Source organism: Aulonocara sp. 'chitande type north' Nkhata Bay, linkage group LG1, assembly GCF_057382095.1.
Source record: "Aulonocara sp. 'chitande type north' Nkhata Bay isolate Kocher_YH1m ecotype deep benthic linkage group LG1, A_spYH_male_GT1.1, whole genome shotgun sequence".
In the NCBI taxonomy this organism is placed as follows: Eukaryota; Metazoa; Chordata; class Actinopteri; order Cichliformes; family Cichlidae; genus Aulonocara; species Aulonocara sp. 'chitande type north' Nkhata Bay.
The window spans coordinates 32277912-32305314 of record NC_141344.1 but is presented as its reverse complement, the minus strand read 5'-3'; the positions used below and the strand labels follow the sequence as shown (position 1 = coordinate 32305314).

Here is a 27403-nt window from a genome sequence, read left to right as displayed (position 1 = left end):
TCAATGAGCTGTCATACTTGCTGCTGAATTTTTCCGTCCTCTGTGACAACCCAGTGGGTCGTAGCCCCTCCGGAGTCCACTGCAAGTATACACAGGAGGATGAAAAGCTTTCCATGTAGCGACGTTTTCCGCGAATAGTTGACACGGCAGGGCAAAGACTCCGGGCAGATTTTCCTGAGGTCCGCCATTTTTCTATCTCCCTTTTTCTTTTTCTATTTTTTTCCTGCGGCAACAATAGACTCCCACCAGGAGATGGCGCTCGCGTCTGCAAAGCGCGAAAAAAAATGTAATGACGTTTGGAAAAAGAAAAAAACAGGAAATTCTGTAGATACCAAAAGTTCGAGACGTTTTCAAGGCAAAGGTGGGTGTGCTACGAGAATAAAAACCTGCGTTCACGGACACATTCGGAGCTTATAACGCTTTTGTCACCGATGTGAGGGACGTGATTTCGCTGCCCGTTGTTTTGGTCAGTGGTTTTCTTTTAATACTTTACTTTTGACTGCAACCAGATTCGCATTTGTAGTTCCGTATCCAGGGGCATGGCTGGTTCGTCAAGTGCCAACACTTCCAGTCGTTGTATGCAGACTGTTAGCTAGCTGTAACGTGTTTTATGTAAAAAAGATTTGATACCGAATGTTGGAGTTTAGGCAGAACCTTATCGACTGACTGATGCTGACTAATGAAAAGTAAAAGTTACGCCCCATGTAGAGGAATAGTAGATTCAAGGAGGAGGTTTACGACGCCCATAGCTTGTACATGACTCACTGTACAGGTTGACAGTCTGGTTGGCATGTTTTTATGTACAAAGCTGCATATAGTCAAGGATGATTAGCTTATTTGGTTTGTTAAGCTAGGTGGGATATAAGGAGTAACGATAAATGGTACTAATCTTACAATCTAAATTCAAGACTGAGTCTTTAAGATTAATTCCAGTTGTCACAAAATGTGTTGTTCAGTATTATAGTTTAATAACCAACCAAAGACTACACTGCATATTTCATTAGTTCATACTCGGGTTTGTGAAGATTTCTCTATTTATTTTGGTTTGTTGCAAGAATCCAAGAATCTTCTCTGAAGTGAATTCCCACGTGTGTGTGTGTGTGTGTGTGTGTGTGTGTGTGTGTGTGTGTGTGTGTTTGTGTGTGTGTGTGTGTTAACTCTTCTGGTATAGGATTTGCTTACAAACCCACAGATTAGATGTGGAAGAGTAAGGGAAGGCCAAATAATGAATTGGTAATGCGATTATGTGAAAAATAAATTGTCTGATTGCTCATTAAGGAAAAAGATCATTAGAAATAACCCTAAAACCTTCCCATAGGGATCCTGTTTTCATGATAAATGAGCTGATTTGCTTTAGGTTTTTTCTAAAAGAAGGGAGGAAGTTGATTGGAGGAAATTATAAAGATGGTTGTAGGAGGATATTTCTTGAACATCATATCATTGTGTAACTCTACAAAACCTTTTTAGCAGCTTCATACAAAAAGAAAATCTCTTTTGTGCGGCTGAAGTAAAAATATCCCCATTTTAAAAGCAGAAAAATGCACATGTCTATTTTAAAGTTAATAGAGTTAGAATTTATTTCATGCTTCCTTACCTCTTTCAGACTTTGCCACCTGCTACAAATGGCCTGCTGTGAAAGCAATAAGGGGGGTTTAGAGGAGGACAGCTATGATGGAGCTGTTGGTGGAGTGCTGTCTGACTGTGCTCTGGCTATGCTGGAAAAAGAACAGGAGTCCATTCTTAGCCCTTCAGAGAACCCTAGTGCCTTCATGAGCAGCAGCAGCTTTCAGGCTGCCCCCCTGCAGGGCTACGATGTGGAGTTTGATCCACCGCTGGAGAGTAAATACGAGTGCCCCATTTGTCTCATGGCTTTGAGGAACGCCATTCAAACACGCTGTGGTCACCGCTTCTGCAAGAGCTGCATTGAGAAATCCATCCGGTATGCTATTGTGCATCTTTTTAATCAGCAATGAGCACTTAGGTTTCTATTTCATTTATCATCACAAGTTTCACAGGCCAGTTTTGAATCCTTGTTAGTTCTTTATTAGCATCAGGGCAATCTGGCAAATTACAGAGTAATGATTTAGAAATGAAAGGCTTCCGAATGATCCAAAAATTCACTGGTACTTGTTTTAATAGTGAAGTAGACAAAAGGGACCAACGATTTCTGTTCTTCTTCTTGCAAATCAGTGATACGGGACAGAGGTGCCCAGTGGACAACGAAATGTTGTCAGAAGACCAACTGTTCCCTGATAACTTTGCCAAAAGGGAAATTCTGTCGCTAACTGTTCGCTGTCCAAACTTGGGCTGTGCCGACAAGATGGAGCTCCGGCATTTGGAGGTAAAAAAAACTGTGACAGACATGTTTGATCCAAACACAGAACACGAAGTCAGGGATGTTAACAGGCTGGTGTTTGAAGATGCAGTTGCTTTGCACGTGAACATTTCAAAGACATATTTATGATTGTGATCACTTTGTTTTGGTTTTTTTTTTTTTTTAAAGCTTTTTGCTTGTCAGTGTGATTATAAACCTCTCACTACTGCTGACTGCCAACTTCATAAAATGGACAGGTGTCAGCGGCTTGTAGACATTTTTGAGATTGCTGTAGAACACGTTTGTCAACACAATAAAATGACTTCAGAGAACACCACCACAACTACACTTTTTTTTTTTCTTGGCACATAAATAACAGTTCATCCCCCAGTTTGTGTCTTTCTCTGGTGTGGACAGAGGACTTGTTACAGCTTTCCTGACACCACTTTTATTCTGTTTTAGCTATTCTGGTCTTTTATCTCATTGGATGATGTTTGCATGTGTATACGTATACATGTATTTTATGTTCATGTATGTGTGCTGAATGTACATTTTTGTATATGTATGTGCATATTTGCATGTACACATATCTTTACAAACATATGGATGTCTCACAATGTTTTCTGTTTTCATCTTATCTATTTTAATTCTTTTTATTTGATTATATTATCCCTTTGTTCAGCACTTTGGCCGACACTTGATGTCTTTTAAATGTGCTATATGATTAAAGATGAAGACTTTCCTGCTACAGAAGCAAATTAAATGTTTTTTGTATTTATTTTTTCATTTTATTGTTTTAACTTCCAGGATCATTTGGTGCATTGTGAGTTTGCCACTGTGCCTTGTCCACAGTGCCAGCAGTCTGTGAAAAAGAGCCACCTAGAAGAGCACATAACTGTTCAGTGCCAAAAAAGACCCATGTCATGTCCAGACTGTGTGGCATGCTTTCTTTATGAGGAGAGAGAGGTACCATTGAATCACTTTTCAAGAACAGATCTCATGGCAGAGTTACAGTGATGTTTTGTGTGTCTGTGAGGAAATTTTCCTAATAGTCTCCTTTCATTTGCTCCTTCAGCTTCATCAGCAACAGTGTCCCTTTGCCAGTGTGAAGTGTCAGTACTGTGAGCTGGAGCTCGTCAGAGACCAGGTGAGTCTCTTAAGAGTCTGCCATGAAGAAGAGGCCTCAGGTGAATGAAGGGTTAGGAAGTGGTGATCAAAACAGGAACTACTCTCTTGTTTAAGCAATGGGGAACCATTCCAAACTCGGTCACATCACATGTTACAGTGCAGAAGGACAGTCACCATTTCAGCAGTAGAAAGTGGAACCACTTCTGTTTTAATTGTTGTCTGTTATTCCTGTTCCCTTGTTCCCTTTGTCTGTCATTTTCAGCAATAAGCAATCTCTTTGAAATGCTTAAAAAAACCCAATCTGAATATGACTGAAGCTAATTTACTAATGAATTTTTTTTTCTTTTTCTTTTTTCCCCCCCAGATGGAGTCTCACTGTGACACAGATTGCCCAAAAGCACCTATTGCCTGTAACTTTAGCATCTTTGGATGTAAAGAAAGGGTAGGTGATCAATTTCTAGATTTCCATTCTTTCAGCTCTCATACAGCACATTCTTAATAGGTTAATACAGTGGTTCCCAAACTTTTTTTGCTGGCCCCCCCTTTGTTTTACAAGAAAAATGCCCCCCGCGCGCGCGCACAGGGAGGCATAAACACATCCTCCAACCACACACACCCATATTTTGCTCCGTTGCGGTTTATTTCACACCTCAAACATTTAGTAAACAATTAAGCAAATACAAGTAATCTGCAATAAATTACAGGTAGTAAGGAAATAAACTACTAACTCTTTTACGCTATGCCGCACCTACACCGGTATTTTTTTAAAAAACGCAGCTGTTTGGTCCACACGTAAACGGCGTTTCGAATCACCGAAAACTGAGATTTTTAAAACTCCTTTTTTGCGTTTACGTGTGGACAAGGAATACAGAGTTCATCACGTCAAAGGTATGTGCCTTTTTTCACGTCAGCTGTGCGCCACGTTATTGTTTACATGTGATGAATTTTTTTGTCTTTTTTGTCTCTATCTTCAGGTTTTACACGCTTACATATAAACACACAGTTACTGTCCCTCTATTTAGAAAGGCAGAGGCGTCACAGTGTACAGGGAGTGCAGAATTATTAGGCAAGTTGTATTTTTGAGGAATAATTTTATTATTGAACAACAACCATGTTCTCAATGAACCCAAAAAACTCATTAATATCAAAGCTGAATGTTTTTGGAAGTAGTTTTTAGTTTGTTTTTAGTTTTAGCTATTTTAGGGGGATATCTGTGTGTGCAGGTGACTATTGCTGTGCATAATTATTAGGCAACTTAACAAAATACAAATATATACCCATTCAATTATTTATTTTTACCAGTGAAACCAATATAACATCTCCACATTCACAAATATACATTTCTGACGTTCAAAAACAAAACAAAAACAAATCGGCGACCAATATAGCCACCTTTCTTTGCAAGGACACTCAAAAGCCTGCCATCCATGGATTCTGTCAGTGTTTTGATCTGTTCACCATCAACATTGCGTGCAGCAGCAACCACAGCCTCCCAGACACTGTACAGAGAGGTGTACTGTTTTCCCTCCTTGTAAATCTCACATTTGATGATGGAAACTGTGGCAGGATCAGCCTGATATTATTTGTATCCCACTGTAACTTTACTGTATAAAGAGCTAACATCTCCAAAATGTCAGGAGTAGTTAGTCATTACAAGAAGTGTTTGTGAACTAAAAATCAAAAATGTGGGATACTGTTTGTCCGTGATTTAAACAGCCCAGTGCTGCTCCCAACAAGGGAAAACCAATTCTGCAGGGGAGACCTACCTTGGCACTTGTGCAGGTGAAGCCAAAGGGATATTTTCTAGTCTCTGGCTTAGAATGAAGTTGGTTTGGAAACATATTCAGCGATGCTTCATCTCCTGCTTTGCGTTTGTGTGGGTGCCCCGTGCTAGCAGTGTACAAGCGTTTTGTTTTTTTTCCCCCTTTTCATACCGCGCCCCCCCTGCAATGGCACACTTTGGGAAGGTCTGGGTTAATAGGTTTTGTAGTTTGCGACACAAGTTTTAAAGCTGGTTTGACTCTGCAGATGCAGCGCCACAACCTGGCTCAGCACATGCAGGAGTTCACACAGATGCATATGCGCTACATGGCTGAATTTCTGCGTGGCCTTAGCCTCAATGGTACTACACCCAAACCCCTGAGGACTTTAGGACCTTCACTTTCCTCTGAGGATCAAGGAGCTGCACCATCAGTACCGGCCTGTAGTGGGCCCAGAGGGGCTGCAGCTCTGAGCTGCAGTAGCAGTTGTGCTCCAGGTCCGTCTAGTGAAGAGATGCAGCAGAGGCTCCGTGAGATGGATGGACGATTGGTGAAGCAGGATCACCAGCTCCGTGAACTCATCATCTTAAAAGACACCCAAGTAAGTGATATCCAAGTGTATTTTGACCTTTTGGGGTTTTGGTTTGTTTTTGTTCTTTTAGATTAGTTTCTTTTAGATTAGTCTCAAAGCCTCTATTCTTTCATTTTCTCTCAAATATTTTCCCATTTCATTTTCACAGGCAGGCCAGCTAGCAGAGCTCAGGCGTAGAGTGTCCATGCTGGAGGATACAGTAAAAGAGCTGGAGGCCCAACATTGCAATGGTATCTTCATCTGGCGCCTCAAAGGTTTTTCAGTCCACCTGCGGAACCAAGAAGCGGGCCAGCCAGTGGTTGAGCACAGCCCCGGCTTTTACACAGGCCGCCCAGGCTACAAGCTGTGCCTGCGCTTACACCTGCAGACCCCCAATGCCCCTCGCTGCTCCAACTACATCTCCCTATTTGTGCACACCATGCAAGGAGCTTTTGATGGGCAGCTTACCTGGCCATTTCAAGGAACCATCCGGCTCGCCATCCTAGACCAGGGCCCTGAGGGTCAGCATCACATGGAGGCAATGGAGACTAAACCAGATCTACAGGCCTTCCAGAAGCCGACAATTCAGCGCAATCCCAAAGGATTTGGCTATGTCACCTTCATGCACCTGTCTCAGCTGAGTCAGAGAGCTTATGTTAAAGACGACACTCTGCTCATCCGCTGCGAGGTGACGCCGCGTTTTGACAATATCCTTCACCGTGAGGGACCAGCTGTACAGCCAAGAGGACCTGAGGCATTTGCTTCAAGAGACTAAAGTCGCACTCCTTCGTGTGGGATCTTCCACAAGCTGACATTTATGGTACCTCTACCAGTGTTTTAGTAATTCAGTAAAGTTCATTTTTAATTGATGGTGATCAAGTGGAAGAAAAATTGACATTAACAACCTTTTAAAATAGCTAGTATTTATTTTTTTTCAAGATCTCAATGTTTGTTGTAATACATGTACAGCAGAATTCATTTAGATCATTATGAGAGATATGTACTTTAAATCTATGCTGTTAAGACCATGTGAACTGTATCTAATCAGCTCAGCACCACAGGCTCTCTTGCTATTGTTGTAGAACACAGCATGAGGACTTTTTGGTTTTGGGTTTTTATTTTTTACCTCTAGTGTCATTTTTCAATCATTGTTTAAAGAGCAGATGCCTTTTTTGGGTTTTTTTTCCCTTGTCATCTGCAAGTGTGTACAGGATATGTGGATAATGTATTACATATTCTTAACAGCAGAGGATGAAAATGACAGGTTTTTATAAAATGCTCAATTAAGTGAACAGGCTTAAATCCCTAGAATCAGTTGTGGGAATTTGTTGTAACCACAGTCGATCATATGTTATCTAATATTGAATCATGAACCAAAAAAAAGGGTCACTAGGTAACAATGGAAAGTTAAACGCTTATAATTATTAGCATAGACACAATCTTATTTTCATTCCCCTTATGTGTGCTTAGTCTACTGACTCACCTTGGCAAGCCAAACCAATGGAAGCCTAGAGGCCCCCCCCCCCCTCCCCCTCCCTCTCCTCCTCCATCCTTGTATATTCTGGGTAAACAGCATATATTGGAAACACTGGAGGTGCTATTTATCTTAGAATAGATGCAAATGAACCTGAACAGGTGAAACTGAATTCCAAGCAGTGAACTAACCCTGGCCATTTTTCCTTTTAATCAGGAACAATCTCTCTGTTCCACTGTAGGACAAAGGGCATTTGGGGGTGGTAACGTTCAAAATTCCCTTTCAGATGTTTTACAAAGAAAGTGATGCATTTGCCACATTTGGGCACGCCAGGATCTCACACAGAGAATTTTGATGAGAAACACAGCAGTAACACAAAAGCTCCACGGGGGTATCTTGTGAGAAAGGTCATTGTGTGGAACAGAATCAGCAAAAACTTATTGTCCATTCCAAATGCCGCATTTCAAGCGTCACTGCTTCTGCCCATCCTGATTTTTGAGGCATCACTGTGGCACAAACAGCAGAAATGATGGACGGATTACTCAAAGTGCCTTTTACTCAAGCTCCTAACTAATGTAACCTTAAATAATTGAAGTGTAAATGTGAATGCAACTTTGTCACGCTCCATGAAATGCTAATAATTGATTGGATTAATGTTTTAGCTAATGAAAGCTGTCCTCCTAAACACAGTTACCACAGTGGAACATTTAATGTTTTCCTCTAAAGGACCCAATATTTTTATAAATAAAACACCATTTCACTCATTTAAAGTCCATTTTCCCCTTATTGGATTTAAAAAAATATTTTTCATCTCTCTCAATATTCTTCAGCTGTCTGTATGCAGCCATTATCACTTTTATTCATCAATGTAAGGAAATTTTTTGTTGGCCCCATATCCTGGATGTCCCGGTTTTGTTTTTTCTTCTTGCTTCGCTTCATTCGCTGTTTGACTTTGAGATGCATCTGCAGCGGCGCCATCTGTCTTGTCGCCTGCAAGAGACGCTAGAGAATGACATATTATTGCTTGGACTACATCGAAAAGGCACAAAGCACTGTGTTTGAATCTTTTTGCATAATTACTGTCATTCTTCTCGCTGATTTTTGACTCACTCGGAACTCTCGGCGCGTCCTTCCCACATTTGAGTGTGCTCTGAGCAAAGCACTCAGCCATCCAGGACAGCACCTCTCCGCAATATCTGACCTGGAGAAAAAAAAGGTCAGAGGTCACTATTTTTAACTTATAAACTACTTCTGCACTAGACTTTAAACTTGAAATAGATTTGGGAAAATGCATCCCTGGATGGTGCTATTGAGCTCAGTATACCGTTTACCTGACTTTCCATGGATGCCAGTCGTCTCTCTTGGTCCTTAAATCCACCGACAGTCTTCAGCAAGCTTTGAACCCTTGATCCCAAACAAAGTCATTTAGAACATTTTAACCTTAAGAGACACAGATTGGTGCTGTGCAGGTACTACAAGAGTTTCTAACTTAATTGCTTTGAGAATAGCATGCAAACTTTTGCAAAAGAATTATGAAGTGACCGTTACTTTGAGGAGGTGCTCTTGAGTCTCTCCTCGCTGCTTTCCCAGTGCTGACGCTCTACTTTGGCCAGGTAATTCTCTTTCTGCACAGTCTCCCATGTTATCAGCCTCTGGTCCAGCCCCGCCGGCAACTCCCTCTCTGGCAACACACAAAAGCAAGGAAGTGAGTAACCAATTAACCTAAAAAAGTTCCACTTGGTGGGTGAGAGACAAAGATAAGCCCGCCATGTGTTTGCCTGTGTTTGATTTGGTTTTTGTTTAGCCACCTAAGCCGCAGAGGACTCTTTCAATGTCTGTTTCAAATAACGGCTTAATAGCCCCTAATGGAAAAGTGTATATAGAGCCTTCATACCAAGACGTTCCTGCTTGGACTCAGGCTGCTTAATTAGGCTGAGGAAGAGCTGAGAGAGGTGGCTGATGATGATGAAGGGTGGGGCCAGTGCTGGACGGCTGTGGTATTCCACGATCAGGTTATATCTTTGGAACTTCCAGAAGATATCTGTGTTGCCTTGCACTACCTGGAATGTGTAGCTGCAAATGGGGGAAGAAGCAAGTAAACCAGTTTGTGTATGTGTGTTTTTCTTTTTAATTTTATAATTTCAATAAGCCACTGGCTCATCTCATGTGATCAGACGGGCAAATGTATGCACGTTTTCCTGGATTCTCATCCCCTGACCTGAACATGGCAATGAGGAGGTTCATCAGCAGGACATTGGTGACGAGGAGGTAGATAACCAGCAGCAGGATGACCAGCCAGTTGGCATAGACGTTGGGACATGGTGGCCGCAGGCCCTCGATAATCTCGTCTGAGTCATCGGTGCAGTTCATTTCAGGCATGCGAGCAGCTGCGCTCCATTAGATGTAAGAACAAGATACGATAAGATTAGAAGGGGGGGAACAAAAAAATCTAGGGCAAACAGATTACAACCCCAATGGCAAGCATAAGCAAAACATTAATTACACATCTTGGCAAAGTATTTTGCATTTTTTCACAAACAGATAAACAGTTAAAGGATGTATCGTACTGTCTATCTCCTCCAAAGGGATCTGGCCAAAAATGTGCAGGTAGGGACGATACAGCGCTCTGCGAAACACCCAGTCAATCCTTTGGTCATTGGGGTGGAGGAGAGCCTGGGTGGCAACTCCGTATGCAATGAGCCAGACACACAAGAAAAACAGGAAGAAGAAGACATCCTTCATCTGTTTAAAAAAAAAAGAGAGAGAGAGCAAAAGATCTCCGTCTTAATCTTCTTTTTAGGCGTCTTCTTCTATTAGCAAGAGCACAACTTAAAGTCATGATTTTGTTTTGGTCACCATTCTTTCCACAATGATGATCTTGGGTCCCAGCTGCTTGTGAATGGCAAAGATATGGATGAGACGCAGAGTAAACACCATGAAATCAATGGCCAGAACTGTCCTTCCCGCCTCGTAGGTGTCATTCACCATCCTGAGAGAAAAAAAATAAATCACACCCTGTAGCAACACTTTTCTTTTTTTGCATTCAGCCATTCATTCATTTAACCACTTGCTTACTTATTTTGATGCTTTAGCCACAATCATCACCACGACACATACTAAAGCCTAAGTGCTCACATTAGATTTAGATTTACCTGCAGGAGACCCCAACAACAAAGAGTGAGATGGCAACCATGTCACACTTGTTCCAGTTGTCCTCCACGTAGAGTTTAAACTTCTTTAAGATGCTCATCTCTTCATCAGTGAAGAAGCTCTGTTGTCATAAAGATTAATAAAGAGATATATCTTTTTTTTTTACATGTGAATATTTTTGTAAAACTGTTCATCAGAAAATCTGAGCCTGTCTTGACTTCTTTCAGATCAAATACTAGAACGACATTCAAACACACCTCCAGGGCCCACAGCTAAAGGTCGATCCCAAAATCAATAGCACTGATACCAACGCTGGTATTGGTATCAGATCGATATTTCACTCTGAAAAGCTGAAAGGTGTGTTTTGTTGTGTTAGCTAATTATTGTGGAAAATACTAATCACAGTGATTTAGTGCTCATTAAAATGTGTTCAGAATTTTCAAATTGATGATGATTCATGTCATAAATCATGATAGACTGCTGTCCCCTACACAGGCTGCCTTTGTAGTTTAAAAGCATTGGTATTTGTATCATTAATAGTGGTCTTTTACCTGGCATCAGCTTGATGCCTAAATGTGTGGCATTGCACAGCAGTCCCCACAGCTCTGCTGCTTTAGAGGGGACCTTCAGTGCAACCAAATGGTGAGTCCTGTCAAATGTCTTTTATACTTAGAGTGTGAGGTTGACTTTTCTCCTGTGACTTGAACAGGTTACCTGAACGTGCCTTAAGAACCACTGCTTGGTCCCTTGATGGCGCAGTTGGTTTGTCAATAAGCTGAGGGCAGCATGTGTGCTTTCACAAAGTCACAGTCTGCTGTGCGAAAGCTTTGAGTGCCATTCGACAGATGTCTACATGACATCCAAATACTTTCAACTGTCCCCAGGTACAAGCTGTAGATTTAAACACTTAAGGTAAACCTAGCTTACACTCAGCAATTAATTATTTTAATAAATCTGCAGTAAAAGATGGTAAAATGAGCAAAATGCACTACTGGCATAACTCTATGAGAGGGAGCAGACTGGGACTACTCGTTTATTAAAAAGCTGGTAGAACTAGGCTGTTGAAGTTTTTTTTTTTTTTTTGTAAAAAAGTATGATAACAAGGCCCCTGTGGCGTTATCTTCATTTAGGAAAAGGCATGCACCTTAGAGCCATCCTTTTGAATGCACAGGGGCCCTGCTGGGCATGGTAGCATGCCAGAGTTGCCTGCAGCAGTGTGGTTCTTATTTTGGAAATCTCTACCATAATTCTGTCTGAATTACACATTGAAAAATAGAGTGGTGAAGGACTTTGTCATCTGGGCATTTTTGTGCCCAAGGGAAGAGAGCTCAGTGGGATCGGTGCAATAAGGGATCATGCTTGTCTGACCTGGCTCACTAAAGAGGCGAAAGGCTTAAAACCCCTGAGACAATGAGCTCACTGTAGCGATTCACATCACCTCCTACTCAGATGTGTCAGAGCCTAACACGTCTAATAGAAATGCCACTGCTTCGAAAAATGTGTCACGCTGCCTAGAGAGAAAGATGCTGATTCTTGGCATTATATAGGTGCCAGCATGATTAGATGATCACCTGTCGAAGTTCCTCCAGCACCATTGTGAAGACCCAGAAGTAGAGCATTATCTCTGGCGCTCCAGGGCCAAGAGGCGGCGGCGGGCGGAAGTCTAGCAGCAGCACGTAAGTGAAGAGGCAGAGGAAAGCAAAATACATGATGACATTGCCGAGGAACACCGTTACAGGAGCGCTCCAAAAGCGACGCCAGCGACGCAGTAAGAAACGCCACCAAACAGAGGCGCAGCTCTGATCTGCTTGACCTCCAGGTGAAGAGTCCCTGGAAAAAAAAGACACCACATTAATATGTAAAGACAAATCTATATCTAACTATAGATATAATCATGTAAATGGAGATTAACAGCCAGGATTCTAAAATTCAAACATGTTTACTGATGTTATAAGTCTGAGATGGTATGACGGGCATCAGGAAGTGTTTTATTCGCATTATTATTCACACTGCAGCTCATTTGTGTTTATAGGGTTTTAGCACCAAGGTTATTATAGATAACTAAAACTAAACTAAAAACAAAACCACAATTAGATGTGAAAAAACAAACAAACATTGTGAAGCATTGATGGATCTGTGTATCGACACTCTGGATGTCTACAAGTCTGTAAGTCAACAGCATTCAAATAGTTAAGTGCTTTTAATGCAATACCTGTACTGACTTTCCTTAAATTTTGCCTCTGACAAATTACCCTTCATATATTAAAAATTAAAAAGTGTAGACCTAACGCTTGAAGTAATAAAGATTTTTAAAACAGTAAAAACCAACTGAAACAAGAAAATCCACTCTGGAAACGAACTCAAAGTAAATCGAATTAAAAGCAAATAATCAAAAATGGAAAGAAAACATTAAGTAGCTAATTTGTTGTCACAAAAAACAGTCTTGCTGAATAGAAAATATAAACAACAACTGAAATTACATTTTTAGCTTAATCATTTTGGCAAAAAGCAGATCAGTGTGCACTCACGCTGAAGTCTATGAACTCTAAATTAAACAAGAGAGCAAACTCACAGAGGGTCATCATCATCATCGCTTAGAAGTAAAGCCTTTTCTGTGTCCAGACTGTCCAGCTCCACAAACTGCTTGCCAGCATTACGATTGTCAAGTTCTTCATCACTGAAAAGAAAACCCCAAAACCCAGATAATGCACACAACCGAGTGACACAGAGCTCATCAGCATGGCAAAGACAAAAGGTGGAGTTCATCAACAGACTGATCACCTGAACTTTATGAGGTTGGTCCATATGAGCGGTGCACAGAAGAAAGACGCCACGAGTTTGGAGATGGCTGTGTCTGTTTTCATAGACCCCCACCAAATCTTTGTGAGCAGAGCCTGCAGAACAGAATCAGTTTCTCATACAACATTGGCAAACTAGCAGAGTGTGTAAATTCAGGTTACCACAAGGGGGCACCAGAGGCCTTACAAAATTTCTACTTTGCAGCTTGGAGCCCATATTCACAGAAGAAACATATGTGGAGTTATCTCAGATAGACAGACAGAAAAAAAAATCAAAATCAAAATGCTTCTCCCCCAGTCGAACCATTTCATTAACCAGCAGCTACTTTGCCTGAGACCAGGGAAACCCACTTTCTCTTGAAACATTACACATGTACTGGATTGTAATTAACGGCATCCCATTAAAAAGGTAATTCCGACTGTGTGCTATGAATAAAATATATCATTCCCATGTGCTAACCTTCCCTACTGACACTGAATACCAATTAACTCTCACTGATGACTTTCTAATAGCAAGGGCATCTGTTGGAGGCATATTTAGACAAAACTGTGCATAAAGTGGCTTCTAAGTATCTAATGGCATACAGTGCAGAGGGAAATGTTTAATAACTGCTATGGAAACCCAGTATATCAGCAGAGATGGTGGCAAAGAACCAGACTTATCTGTCGTCTTCCCAATACTTAATCTGTAGGATGAAACGTATAAATTTTAAAACGGAGCACCGCATGTGTCTTCTTGTCACCTGAACTCCGTCGTGGGCAAAGAAGGATTTGGCATCTGCCTCAGTTGCCAAGTTAAGGACTGTAGATTTGCTCCAGCAGTGTGTTCTCCTCACTAACAAAGCATAAGCCCTGTCTTCACTGTTGGAGTAACACTCTCCAAAGACATCTGCCACAATAAGAACAGTAGTTACACAGTGTCAACCGCTCAGTTAGATTACATCCAGATTTATATTTTAGTCCCTCAAGTGGAATCTGTTTGTGCTTGTGGATAACAAAAAAAAAGCAAAGCAAAACACTGCTGGCTTGAAGTTAGAGGTTTTACCTCTTGCTATGTTTGACCATTGCATTATCAGCTCCTGTCATTAAACAGTTTATGTACTCACCAAGGGCAAACTGCTCATACTTGGCCTCCTTCATGCTACGTGCGGACTCAGCCTCAGATTCCAGTCGTGCCATCTCTTTCAGAATCTTACAACCCGCCAGGGCTGCCGCAACCGCCTCAGGGCCCTGAAAGATTACAAGAGAGCTGTATCCAAGAAATGGGTCTGAAAGGGGGATTTGAATTTTTGAGAGCTGCATCTTTTGCATCTAAATGCTTCTATTGTGTGCATGGGGCTACTACAGATACAACTTGTAGGTTTTTTCCCCCATGTGATTTCTAAAGCCTGCATTCAAAGGCACTTCCTTACATGTCGTGCGACACCGTTGTTATCGGCCAAAATAACTAGTCAGCCAGTTTGGGTATGATAGCAGGCTCTTGAAGGGCTTTAACCATCTGACCTTGAATGTAAGGCATATTTGAATGGTTGTTTTATTTTCAGTCTCTGTAGTTTGATCTATTGAATAACCCAGAAGGAAGCTGTTTGCTTTAGGTTGTATATGAACTGCATGGATTGTGTAAAGTATAAATAAAGAATGACTGTTTTCACAGTGTGGCTAGATAGTTCCCCTGAATGTTTCATGAACTGAAAGATTCTTTACAACATATCTATATATAGCTGACATTATAAACCTGTCTGTTGTACATATAAAAATGGACATTTTCTAACTTCTTACAGGTCTTGGGAAGACAAGGAAAGCAAGTATTACATATAGATAACAGCCAGATTCACTCTTTTCTTAACCACTTATCCAACTAGGGCTCTGATAGCTTGGAGTATAATGGTTGGAAGGCTGGGTAGATGCTGGATGGAACATCAGTCCAGGGTTAACGAAAAGACATATTTATGAGATGTTCAAGAGATATTCATGCTTACAAGCAGATCTATGGTCCGTTTAAAGTCACCAGTAATGCTAATACTCATGCACTGGACTGTGAGGAAGAGCAGCATATTGCAGCAGAGGGCTCTTCCCATTTTTGTTTAAAGGATCAATGATTTGTGTTGATTATGCTGCATTTTCTTCACACTCCTGGGTCGACATACTGTATATGCACATAATAAATATGTGAGATTTTGCTAGCCTGCAAGAATAATTGTCGCCTTCAACGTGGGAAATACTTCAAACAATCAAATTACGAATGCCAGAGTCCAGGCCAGAGCCTGAGTGCTGAGGCGCTAGAGGTGGGGGATGGGCACACACTGAACGCAATTACCATAATTTCAGATAATGTTTGAAATATAAGACGTTGGAAAAGAGCACATAATGATGACCGCGTGTGAGATTACAACAATTGGTTGCCTCAGTTCAGGGAATGGCAATAAAGAAATGAAAGGTGCTTTGAAAAGACGTTGAAAACAAAGAGCAATTATCATTGATGAGTGTCATTTAAACTATTCATGGGACATCAATCCCTTGTCGGCCTATATGTCTCATTACCTTCATCAGGACGTTAGACACGCATGCGCTGGCTCACCGCTGGTTGGCTGCCTCAGCAAGCAGCCTGACCTTCATTTGAATAATGTTCTTGGAGATAAGATAGCTTTTTAGTTCACCTCAGTTCTTGATAAATACGCCGTTTGCCGGGCTCTTTTTTTTTTTTTTTTTTAATCTCGAGTGACATTTTCATATGGCAGGACTGACCTACACCTGCACTGGGCTGGCCCGCATCGCTCATCACACCCAAAGCAGAACGCAAACTATCACAGCATAATTCTGCTCACTTCACTTTGCTTTGAGTAGAATTTTCCAAAGCCAGGCACATTTAGTTATTTATCGAGCCGCACAGTGCTGAGATAGTACGAGCTGTAGCTCAACCGACTAAAGAAGCTGACAAGACTGACCATGGCCCAAAAGTAGTTAGCCATCTGCTGCCGGTTCTGAAGGGCCGCCCAGAGGAAGAGATCTCGCCAAGGATGCTCGCAGCGCTCCTCTAACTCAGCCAGATTCTTCTGGGTGTGGAACAGTCGACCCTTTGCTGGCTTCTCCTGGAGCACACAGAGAGAACGCTTAATGTATTTAATATGTATAGTAGATGAGGCAGCCGCACACAGTTTACAGAACAGGCAGTGCTTACATAAGTCAATCTACGACAGTCCTTTTACCGCAAAACCAATTTCCCTCGCTCCGCTGTAAAGAAGTCATAGCTGCTTGGTTGTCAACTGGAATATGTAATGAATTTAGCCAAGCAGACCTTCAGCCAAGAAAACATTTGACTGTGGCTGTGTTTTTCTTTGAGACAACCAGCCTTACAACAGTGAGTAGCACAAAACCTGACAGCATAATTAGAGAAAATATAGGGATTTTTAGAGTGCAGCAGCAGGTGTGATTTTCCACGATGATCCATCTCTTTTTTGCTGCAGTTAGAGAGAAAAAAATGATGATGTGATAGGAGTAACAAAAGGGCTGGCTGCCCTGAAAAGAGCACTTTGGCTTTATTGGGTAGATTTGATGTTTTTTTCTGCTATTAGTGTAGGTAGGATGAGTTGCTATTAAAGTCGCCATTAAAGATTCACTGTCTTCCGGGAAGTCAGTTTACCACAAAGTCTATATATTTTCTGGTTCATTGCATCTTTCAGGCGCTTAAATGTTGCGAATATAGCTGCCTGGGTAGGTTAGAGGTAAACTCTCTCACTCGCTGCTCACATCTCATAGATGAATGCAAACCTTTATGTGGTTTCACAGAGACACTGCTTCATTTTAAGTTGGCAGACCAAAAGGGATGAGAAACCTAACACAGACAACATATTGCTTGTTTGGAACTTTCAAAGAAGAGTACATCACCTACCGTGGGAGTCTTCTGGTAAAAGCCTTTACAAGAGTCGTGGAGAAAGTCTTTCAGCACTTTGGCGACCTCATAGAGGGTGAAGCGGGGTTTTCGGTCTCCTTGCTCGGAAGGATGGTGCCCGGGTGGACCATGTGTCCTGGCAGCTCCGAGCAGAAGCTGCTTCTCCTCGTACTTTTTGAGGAGCAGGTTGTGAAGGAGGCTTTTCTCTGAGACAGACCAGTAAAGCTCCTGAAGACGGCCATAGGTAAGGAACTCTCCCAGGTTCACGCCATTGTCCACGAAAAGGCGTACAAAGTCTGGCTTGTCATTGATCAGTGCATCCATCATCACCTCTTCAAGATCGCAAGCCTGCAAAGATCAGTAGACTTATTACAGTGACTCACTCATGACCTCTCTTCTTCACAGCTGTAAAAATATTCTTTTCTGTTATTATGAAGAGCCTTACCAGTCTTGATTGGTACTCTTATTGTTATTACTATAATACTATTCAATAAATCCCTTTCTTGCAGATTTAATCCAAATGTGAATATTGCAAATTGCACATGCTAAACAGCTTTAAAAACATGCTCTGTAGAGGTCTAAGAGGGTAGCTATTAGGTGGTCTGCTGTGTAATTTTGCACACACATCCATGATCCTCTGAAGGTGAATCCTACTGGCACAGCTGGTGCTTTGAGGTTGGTGTTAATTGCTAACATCTATTAATTAGGCTATGTTAGCAGGCTAATATATCAAAATGATAACAGCCTCTACAAAAAAGGTGGACATAGCCTCTAGGTTTGAATTCCAGCATAGAAGTGTGTCAAAACTTTTTTCTTTGGTTCTTAAATTCTTTCAAATCCTGCCTTCTTCCTAACGGCCAGTAGAGGGCTGGTTGCAAAAAGAGGTCAGATTGTATAAAGATGTATAAAAAACAACCCAACTTTCCACTTTATTTATGATCTCAGTGAACACTATAATGATGATTTCATGGTGTCATTCACTACTTTTAAATCATATCTAGCAGAGAATGGTGCGCAGTTTGTACATTTTGCTTTTATTTAGACAAAAATAGATGACAAAGCAGGGTATAATTCGGACTGTTGCTGCCTGTCTATGTGCAGTTATCATGGGTTTCTCACTCAGTCTCCACTTTTCAGTCATGACATCTCATGTCAGCAAAACATGGCAACTGCCAAAATGTCAGGCTTCAGCCTTCAAAATAGAAGTCCACAAATCAGTGGGCAATGTCACGCTAGCTGCATCCATCTTTTATATACAGACTATGAAACCAGCACATTTGGCTATAATAGTGATAATGAAAAATATTATATCTGATGAAATATATTATTGATATCATTGTGAGCATATTAGAATACTAGCATATTCACAACTGGGCTAGCTTTTGTTTTAATTACCTTAAATAGCCCAGACTCTCACTGATTGTACTCGAAAAATTCCCACTCCCTTTTTATGTTGCTTTAGCAGGCACGCCAGGTTTAACCTCCTAAGACCCGAACTCTTCCACGACATGCATTTTTAATTTCTCTTTGATATTTGGGCATATTGGGGCCCGATGAATGTAAAAACAAAGAATTACCAGATTTTTATTTTTTTTTACCTCATTTTTGTTTTTAAGAAAAGTGAGAGCCACAAATGAGGATATTCATTTTAAATTTTGATAGAACAGTAGCAGTATAATGTCCTCATAAGTGGATATCAGGCCCATGTAGAGCAGAATTGAGTATTTTGGTCTAAATAACCCAAAATGTGATGTCCACATATGTGGACGGCCGGTCCTAGGAGGTTAATTACCAAAATTTGTCAAACCTTGATCAGATCCTTTTGTCTCACCTTCCACTCCACATCTCCATTAAAAATGTCACTCTTTGCAATGTCCACTCTGTTCCAGGCCACTGCCAGCTTCAGCTCATCCAGAAAGTCTTGGGCTTCTTGACTTTGGCTCTTGCAAGCTGATAAACACACACACACACACACACACACACGCGCACACACACACACACACACGCGCGCACACACACACACACGCGCACACACACACACACACGTGCACGCACACACACACACACACACACACACACACAAAATGTCAACAGATTTACAATCTATCAAGCGCTCAAAATGTCAAAGCTCTTTCTTATTGCAACTGTCATGTCAGGAAACCTGTAATTGTGCAGCCTTAGGAAATTGCAAGTTTCTTAAACATATCTCTCACAAGAAAAATATTTTACCTTTGACTAGAGCTTTGAGAATGACTGTATCCAGCTCAGAGCTTTCTTGTTCCGGGTCATGGACAGTGAGGAGATGCTCGTGATCAAGTATCTTCTGAATCTGATTGTCAGGGCGACAGTCAGTAATTATGGAAATATCATTTGAGTGACGCAATTTATTAAAGAGAATTTAATGTGTTGTATACAAAGTACCTTTATTATGTGTATCAGCTCGGAAAAAAATATGTTACGAAATTGTTGTCTTGCCTTCCCTCCTTGTGTTCTTAATTAGGTCATCACATACAAATGTTGACGATAATGATGAAAATCCTACATTAGCTTCCTTCACAATCTTCCCCAGTGTGCCCTATTTTTCTGCCAATGTTCAAGTCTTGTGATGTGCATATCTGTATATGTGCCTGCTCCACGCTGTGCACATCGCTCTTACCAGCTTGACCCAGTTACTGATGTCTGTGCTGTGGTGGGCATTTGGAAAGGTGTCCAGCAGCAGCTCATGAACACTGTCCGTATCCCAGCAGCCCCTATTCATCAGTGTGACAAGGATGTCAGCCACACCTCCAGAGCCTGCCAGGATCAGCCATGGTGTCGAATTGCCAATGCCTTTATACATTCTCTGCAAGAAGGGACACAGTGTTCTGATGAATTTTCAGTTGATATGATTTTTTTTTTAAAGATGATAACTTCCCAACTAAACATCAACAAGAATTATATTTCTCAGTGTAAGCTGTAGTCTATAATCTCCTCAGTAATGGCTCTATTTATGCAAATGCATTGGTGACTTTGATGGGCTTTTTGGTTGAAGAGATTAGTTTTGTGAAAACAGAAAGAATTTGTTTCTCAGTCTGGCTTTGGTCTGCTGCCTCAGGAGATGGCACCACCAAAATTTGACTCAGAGCCTAATTTTCAAGCCTTAGCCAGCGTTCAAACTGAGAATGTGCACATTTGAATGACAAAACAAATCTGCCTTTCAGAGGGTCTCTTCATGGTTTCGCCTTTAAAGTTCTTGAGAAGCTAATGTAGCACAATGAAAAAAAAAAAGCTTACTTTTAGGATCCTGGGTTCTCCGTGGACCAAGAGACACAGAACAGGGATCTCAAAACTTCCTGCACCTAGAAGAATATTCACAGAATGAAATGCAGAAAAAGGAGAAGCTGGGGTGATGGTGGGTTGCAAAGAAGCTTACAGGGGTAGCATTAGTAGCTCTGGGCAGGCTAAAGCAAGTTAAATATAAGAGGTTCACTAACAGGAAGTGTTACCTACATTGGTTGTGCATGCTCTATATGTAAAAATATCTCTGTGATGTGTTCCCTTTGTCTCTAAGTTGTGGATAGTTGAACCAAATGTTGTTTTTATTTTTGCTCTGATATTAAATGTGAACAGCTTTGGAAACCCGAAAAGGAAAATGACTGAAACACTATTTATGGAAACAGGCTACTTTTGAATATGCAGTAAAAGTAGTAAGTAAGCAATTAAGTAAGGCTTATTTATATCGTTCTTTTCAAGAACAAAAGTCACAAAATGCTTTACAATTTACAATTACAATGGAAATTTTAATTTACAATTAAAATGGTAAAAATAGACTCCATTAGATTCACTGCTATTGTGCTTGTGAAGTAATTCAAGAATTCATAAACATCATAAAATATGAATATGCTTTTTTTTTCCTTTTTTGTTTTTAAAAAAAAAGAAGCTATTTATATATGAAGCAGCCACATGTACTATGTGCAACACCACAATGAAACAATGCCAAAATGCATCCATAATTGAAATCCATAAAAGCTACCATTTGTCACAATGAATTCTCGTAAGTACATTCCAGTGTCATTTTTACATAGGTACATGTAAAGGAATGATATAAACTTTTAATGAAGCAACGTTAACATACGGCATACTGCTTAAGTCAAAGATTGGTTCCCAGCAATGACCTAAAAGATTTTTACCTCCGTAACCTGTGCGCTGAAGAGAGATATGCTTGAGCAGCTTCACCCTCATTTCACTGGTGGCTCCAGGTCTGTTGGGATCTTCCTCAACCAGAACAAAGTGAGAGTGGTGACTGTCCAGGGAATACACTGATCCATGGGGCAGGTCTTGAGGCTTGTATGCTGCGGGTTCATCAACCTTAAGAAAATATGAAGGGATACTCAGCAGGAAAGAGGACAGCGACAACACATTAACACGAGAGATGTAAATATTAGTTCATGGAGGATACTAATATTGGCCTTGTGCTCCCTTTGTGTGAACAGGAACCTTGGCTGTGAGTAGTGCCTCTCGGTTGTGGATCATGTTCCAGGGAGCAATGCCAATGGCCACAACACGAACTTTAGAAGAGGTGCTGGCCAAGGAGTGATCTCGTACCGCCTGGCCTAAGTGCTTGGTGATGCCAAAGCGAAGGCCATTAGTCAAAATCCATGCCCCTAGAGAACAGCAATGCAGTTGTATATGTACATATGAGGTTTTGAACGTTTGATGTCTAATTTTACATGATCTCTCTGCAAAGTTGTAATTCTGATGAGTATCAAACTGGAAAGTTGGATCCAAGATTGCATATTAAACTATTGTAGCTGCCAATATAATCATAAAGCTAGTTATTCTGAAATTAATCATATCATTTATTAATGAAAACCACATAATATCACAGAAAAAAACAACACTTTATATATCAAATAAAAGGCACTCTCTTGCCAGTATAGCAGCCTAAAAAGATTCCATTTCTGTGATTTCAAAAGCCAGGGCCAGTTTGTACCCTTGATTATAACCTGTGCTTTGTGCAGCCTTCACAAGTCCCTTTCTCAGTGTGTCCCTAAGCCAGGGCCTCATCTGAGCCACCTCATCGCCTCCCACTACTGCAACCACCAGGTGTGGAGGAGCAAGACCCCACTCTTCTGTCAGCATCTGGTAGATCAGCACTGGGTCTGTGTTGCTGCGCACCCTCACAAACTGATTGAAGGCAAGGGGGAAAGTGATGCGTCAGTATACCGGTTGAACTGCACACTCTTGTTATGTTACTTTCCTTACTCGTTATGACATCCAGTCTCACCTTTCCTCTCGTTTTAGTCGGACCGAGAAAGTCAATGTCACCAACTCTGCCAGCTGCCCAGTGGCTCTTCTCTTTCTTCATTCTGCTGCCGAGTCTTCTGGCTACATTCTCTAGAGTCTCATCTACTGTAGAGCAGCAGGAACAGCCCAGCAGGACACTGACAGCAAAAAAGTGTGAAATTGTTATATGCATCAGTCTTCTGCAGCACAGAAAAGGTATGAAAAAGAATCAGATTCAATTTTTATCTAGACTATCCTGCCCACAAAGCTCCTCATAAACATGCAGCAACACTTTTCTGTGCTGTTGCAATTACAAAAGGACAGTTAATTTCACCTGCCAAGGCTGTTACACTGTTCTCTTTGCTGATTTGGTTTGCGTCTTATTACCGTGTGTGTTTATGTATTTTTTTAATATAAAAAAAAGCTTGTCAAAGTTCAACAAAAACACCTTAACGTTGACATTAAAGCACTATTAAAAGTCATATCTAAGATTCATCCAGGTTGCACTGTGTTCAGCCTATTTATATTTATCATTGCTGCCCATTTGTAGTTTGCTGCATTTTGTATAGTTTCTAAAGACTTTCTGCAACTTGTGTTTTTCTTGTGTATATTTGCATATTTATATATATTGCCTATTTCTTTCTTTCTTTTTGTATGCATTCCATGTTTGTATGCACAAACTTTGCCAAATAACAATGATTCCGATTCTGATCAGACATAATATTATATTATGGAAATTCTCCATATGTACCACACATTTCTATTTTTTTGTACATTGAATTGATTATTAACGATATTTTAAATATCCCTAACATACACTCTTTTTGTTTTCTTTCCCATATGGTAAATGGACTGGTTCTTATATAGTGCTTTTCTACTCTTCTGAGCACTCAAAGCGCTTTATACAACTTGTGCATTCACCCATTTACACAAGCACATTTGTCTAAGTGCTTTTTTTTTTCTTTAGCTAACATTCACACTAGAGATGGCACGATACCACTTTTTTATGTCCGATACCGATACCGATATCATAAATTTGAATATCTGCCGATACCGATATGAATCCGATATAGTGTTTTTTAATCAACAAAACTGTTTTTTAAATATCTTGCTGCATTTTGTATAAGTTCATACTCAAGTTTAAAACAACAACTACACAAAAGCTATTCTGTTATACCTGTATGCAAAAAAAAAATATTTCATAGTTCAGCAATACTGATCAATCTAATAAACTTAAACCTACACCATCCTCCCTATTCTGGTATTTTAAAGAGTACTTAGCATAAATATTAAGCAACCTAACTAATAGGGCTCCAACTCCCAGCAACAACAAAAATAAAAAAATAAAAAAATAGGGAACCACCCCTCACGCGCCACCTCATGATGCTTAATCGACGTAATCAACCTTAATTTGATGCAGTGTGAAAAAAAATGCACAGAAATCAATTATTTTTCAAGAAATATTAAATAGATTCAACATCTTTCTTCAACAAAATTGCAGACTGCACAGATGGTACCTTCCCAAAGGAAAAAGTACTATAGCTTACTAGGGTATATATATTAGACTTAATAGTTACTATATACAGTAATTGACTTCTATTCATTTTACATCAAATTAAAACTTTGGGTGTCAGATAATTATTTATTAAAAGCTAGACATTTTAAATGAGAATAAGAAAGAAAAGTATGTCTTTGTGCCCCCTTTTCCCTGTTAATGCCCTATCGGCCCCCCTGGCTAAACTTTGCTAGATCCGCCCCTGCACAGTTACCAGCGTCAGCTACGTAGAAAAAGATCCTCGAGTAGAAAGTAATATTAAATACATTCTAACAACAGCTGATCAAGCTTAAACGTGCTGCTGTTGTTCAGCCGCTGGTTTCCTCTTTCTGGTGCAAAGTGGGCCAAAAGCAAACTAGAGACACGACTGGCGACAGAAAAGCCGATCAGCTGATCGTTAAGCAGTTTCATGATTGAAGTAGCAGCAAGAAGAGGCAGTCGCTCCATATATCGTTTGTTAAGCTTAACGCAGGAATGCTTTACAAACATTCAGAGATGGACTTACACACTTGCTTTACTTCTCTCGGGGATAACTTTGTCGGAGATGAAATGCCGGGTTGCTAGCGAAGCTCCAAATGCTATCCAGACCACCGACAGGTCCTGCATGCCACAGCCGCTCTATCATGTGATGCATACTGCTCCGACTGCTAACGTTCTGAGGTGAGTTACGGCGTGTTGCAAGTTTTGTGAGGTGCTTTCGTGATATTTAATGGATCGGATTACATTTTTTATTTTTCTCCGATATCCGATCCAGTAATTTAGGTCAGTATCGGACCGATACCGATACCTAATATCGGATCGGTCCATCTCTAATTCACACACATTCATACTCCGATGGATGCATCGGAGAGCAATTTGGGGTTAGTATCTTGCCCAAGGATATTTGGCATGCAGACTAGGGGAAGCCAGGAATCGAACCACCAACCTTCCGAGGTGACCTGCTCTACCACCTGAGCTACAGCCACCCCATAGCATTTTTCCTTTTTTTTTTTTTTTTTAACATAAGTGGACTGAAATCAGTAATTAATGCTATTCCATTAACTCTCACTTTAATTTTCACTTGAGTAGAAGCCTAATATTTCCAGACAGGGTTGAAGCTTCCTGCAGTACCATTTTTTTTAAATTTGATCAAGATGCATAGATGGAATAAAAAATTGGGAGGTTATTTCATTAATTGAACTCATTTAGATGATTTAAATGCTTTATGGTTTATCTGCTTCGTCCAGTATTAGCTAAATGAAAAATGTAGCTCTGTGCTTTTCTTCTTATTTAATATCGGAGAAAGCATTCATTTCTCCACAGCCAGGAATGGACCGGCTCTCATGAATAATTTAAAAAGAAAACTGTACTTGGATTTAGTTAATGTTTGTTAGTCCAGTGCAAATGGTTTCATCCTGTGGCACTCTTGCCCGTGAGGCCTCTTAAGCGTTGGCCTTTTCAGCTGCTCTGATGATGACGTCCTCATCACGAATGCTTCTGAACACTCGTTTGAGAAAAAAGCTTCTGTCAGAGCCGATAATTCTACTGTAGAAGAAAAAAAAAGTTTCTCTTGTTTCAGAGTGCTGCACACACAAACACACACACCCATGTTCCTCTGACCACTCCAGCGTGTCCCCACATTGCAGGCATCGCGTCTGTGGTTGCAGCGTCCCCTGTAAACAAATGAATACCCAGATATTAGCTCGCTTTAACGATAAATCCATTATGACTCACTCACCGCTGGCTCTACAGACGGAAAGCTTCTTAGAAGTACATGTGGTCAATGCAAAGCTGGCAGAATTTTCATTCTCGCTTCATATGCAAAGTGCTTCGTGCCCCATGTTTGAACTACAAATGCACAAAACCCTCTTTTTTGCTGGTATGCACGAAGCAGGGAAACAGACATGCATCTGAACCTCTAAATGTAAGCCCCCTTATAAGTTGTGAAATGAGGACATTTGCTAGCCCTGTGCAAAATTTTAGGTGCTTTAGATATTTAGGACTGTGTACATCAGTCAATGCATCAGATCAGACCAGCATTTATTGTGCAGCATTACAACAGCACCAAACATACTTAAAGCCTCATAACAGACTGTTTTGAGCTAGAAGAACAAGGAGTCTTGCGACAGATGGCATGGTAGACACAGAGCCCTGATCTTAGCATCATGGAGTCAGTCTGGGATTATATGAAGAGGAATATGCAACTAAGACAGCATAAATCAGCAGAAAAAATTGTGGCAAATTCTTTAAGGCACCTGGAACAACCTAACCTGGAAAGAACCTTGAGAAAAATGGGGAGGGGATCTGCTTTTGACATCGTGACCTTCTTTATACGGAGCTATTGTTTTACAGTTCAGTTTATCTCGGGATGAGTCTTTTCATAGGAACCAAAATACACTGAGCTCAGAAAGAAGGCTCATTTAATATTGATAAGATTACCCATTTGCCTCAGTAAACAGACACTTTTATCAGCCAGCCTTATTTGCATGGGCGCTTGAGCAGCTTTGTGAAAGACGATTAAAACAAACAAAAAAATAATAGTAGTGCAAATTCCTGTGACCGACAGCAGTAGCCTCCCCATTTACTTTGAGTAAAGAACATGCGTTTTAAAGCAACTGTGGTTCAATGGTTAATATACAGGCGGCGAGTCAATTTGTGTTCAGCCATCTGTTTTAATGGGAGAGAGCAGCTTGTTGTGGAGGCTTTTATTTGACTACAGGTCTGGGTCTGGGAGGGAGAAGACTACTGGGCATGCAAACAGGACGATTTACATGCAAAGGTAGAGGAAAGGACAAGCAGCTGTGTGTATGTGTGCTGGAGTGGGTATCTCAAGGACACACACACTCTTCCATGCACACACACACACACACACACACACACACACACACACACACACACACACACACACACACACGCACTTCTAGCTTGAATGAACTTTGTTAGGGCTCATATGTGGGGCCTCTTTTAAATGCTTATGCATTTGTTGTCATTTAAACTAACAATAATGTTCCATAAGCAATATTTTTAGCACCTTTTTTCCTCACACTTTGCCATTTCACCAAGTTTAGTGATTTGGTGAATGGCTAATAAATATATTCTGTTTTTTAAAAAAAACCTAAAATGTAAAATCTGAAGATTCAAATTTGAGCTATTTTAACTTTTTGTTCTCTGATCTGTTGTTTGACTTTAAAACCTTAATTATCTACTTTATTATTAACTAGTGTATCTTAATGTAGCTTGAGACACACACACAGACACACAATGGTGATCCAGTGGTCATCATTACATGTCTTAACGTGTGTGAGATGATGCTTTTCAGACAAAAAAAGACAACAAAAGGAAGAAGAAGAGAAAAGAAATGAGCTGCAATTTAGATACTCACCAGAGGTGTGTCTTGTCCCTCCTGCATGGCTGAAATAGATGTTCCCCTCTTGTTCCCCTGCAGAACCACACCTGTGAGAGCTCAGCGGGTGTCCTTCCACAAGCCTCAGGTGAACCTCCTGGGCTATTAGGAAGTAGC

The 27403-nt window shown here is 40.7% G+C and overlaps 3 protein-coding genes across 5 annotated transcripts in view; 1 reads left to right on the top strand and 2 right to left on the bottom strand.

The window, feature by feature from the left end:
- The window catches only part of ttc17 (tetratricopeptide repeat domain 17), a 28958-nt gene extending 28702 nt beyond the window's left edge, over positions 1-256 (bottom strand). Inside the window, exon 1 of the mRNA XM_086294132.1 lies at positions 18-256. Coding sequence (XP_086150258.1) covers positions 18-188 — 171 coding nt within the window. The 5' untranslated portion in view covers positions 189-256. The remainder of the gene's footprint in view (positions 1-17) is intronic.
- On the top strand, positions 122-10761 carry traf6 (TNF receptor-associated factor 6). 2 transcript variants are annotated; one of them, XM_086294148.1, is made up of 8 exons: positions 122-361; positions 1604-1939; positions 2191-2341; positions 3122-3280; positions 3390-3461; positions 3807-3884; positions 5471-5803; positions 5943-10761. In XM_086294148.1, the coding sequence occupies exons 2-8, from the start codon at positions 1623-1625 to the stop codon at positions 6546-6548; spliced, it is 1716 nt and encodes a 571-aa protein (XP_086150274.1). In that variant the 5' UTR covers positions 122-361; positions 1604-1622; the 3' UTR covers positions 6549-10761. The 2 variants fall into 2 exon arrangements, with proteins under 2 accessions (XP_086150274.1, XP_086150267.1); XM_086294141.1 differs by having other exon boundaries at positions 125-466; positions 5943-10760.
- On the bottom strand, positions 7324-27403 carry trpm5 (transient receptor potential cation channel, subfamily M, member 5). Of its 2 annotated transcripts, XM_086294123.1 has the most exons (26): positions 27266-27403; positions 25489-25556; positions 22351-22507; positions 22070-22250; positions 21561-21727; positions 21254-21431; positions 20358-20422; positions 19741-19926; positions 19314-19413; positions 18916-19034; positions 17085-17432; positions 16141-16284; positions 14302-14425; positions 13939-14084; positions 13179-13291; positions 12970-13074; positions 11969-12227; positions 10400-10518; positions 10104-10236; positions 9815-9989; positions 9466-9634; positions 9142-9320; positions 8796-8928; positions 8579-8651; positions 8358-8448; positions 7324-8249 (listed from the first exon to the last, which is right to left on the bottom strand). In XM_086294123.1, the coding sequence occupies exons 1-26, from the start codon at positions 27290-27292 to the stop codon at positions 8104-8106; spliced, it is 3705 nt and encodes a 1234-aa protein (XP_086150249.1). In that variant the 5' UTR covers positions 27293-27403; the 3' UTR covers positions 7324-8103. The 2 variants fall into 2 exon arrangements, with proteins under 2 accessions (XP_086150249.1, XP_086150243.1); XM_086294117.1 differs by having other exon boundaries at positions 7324-8448.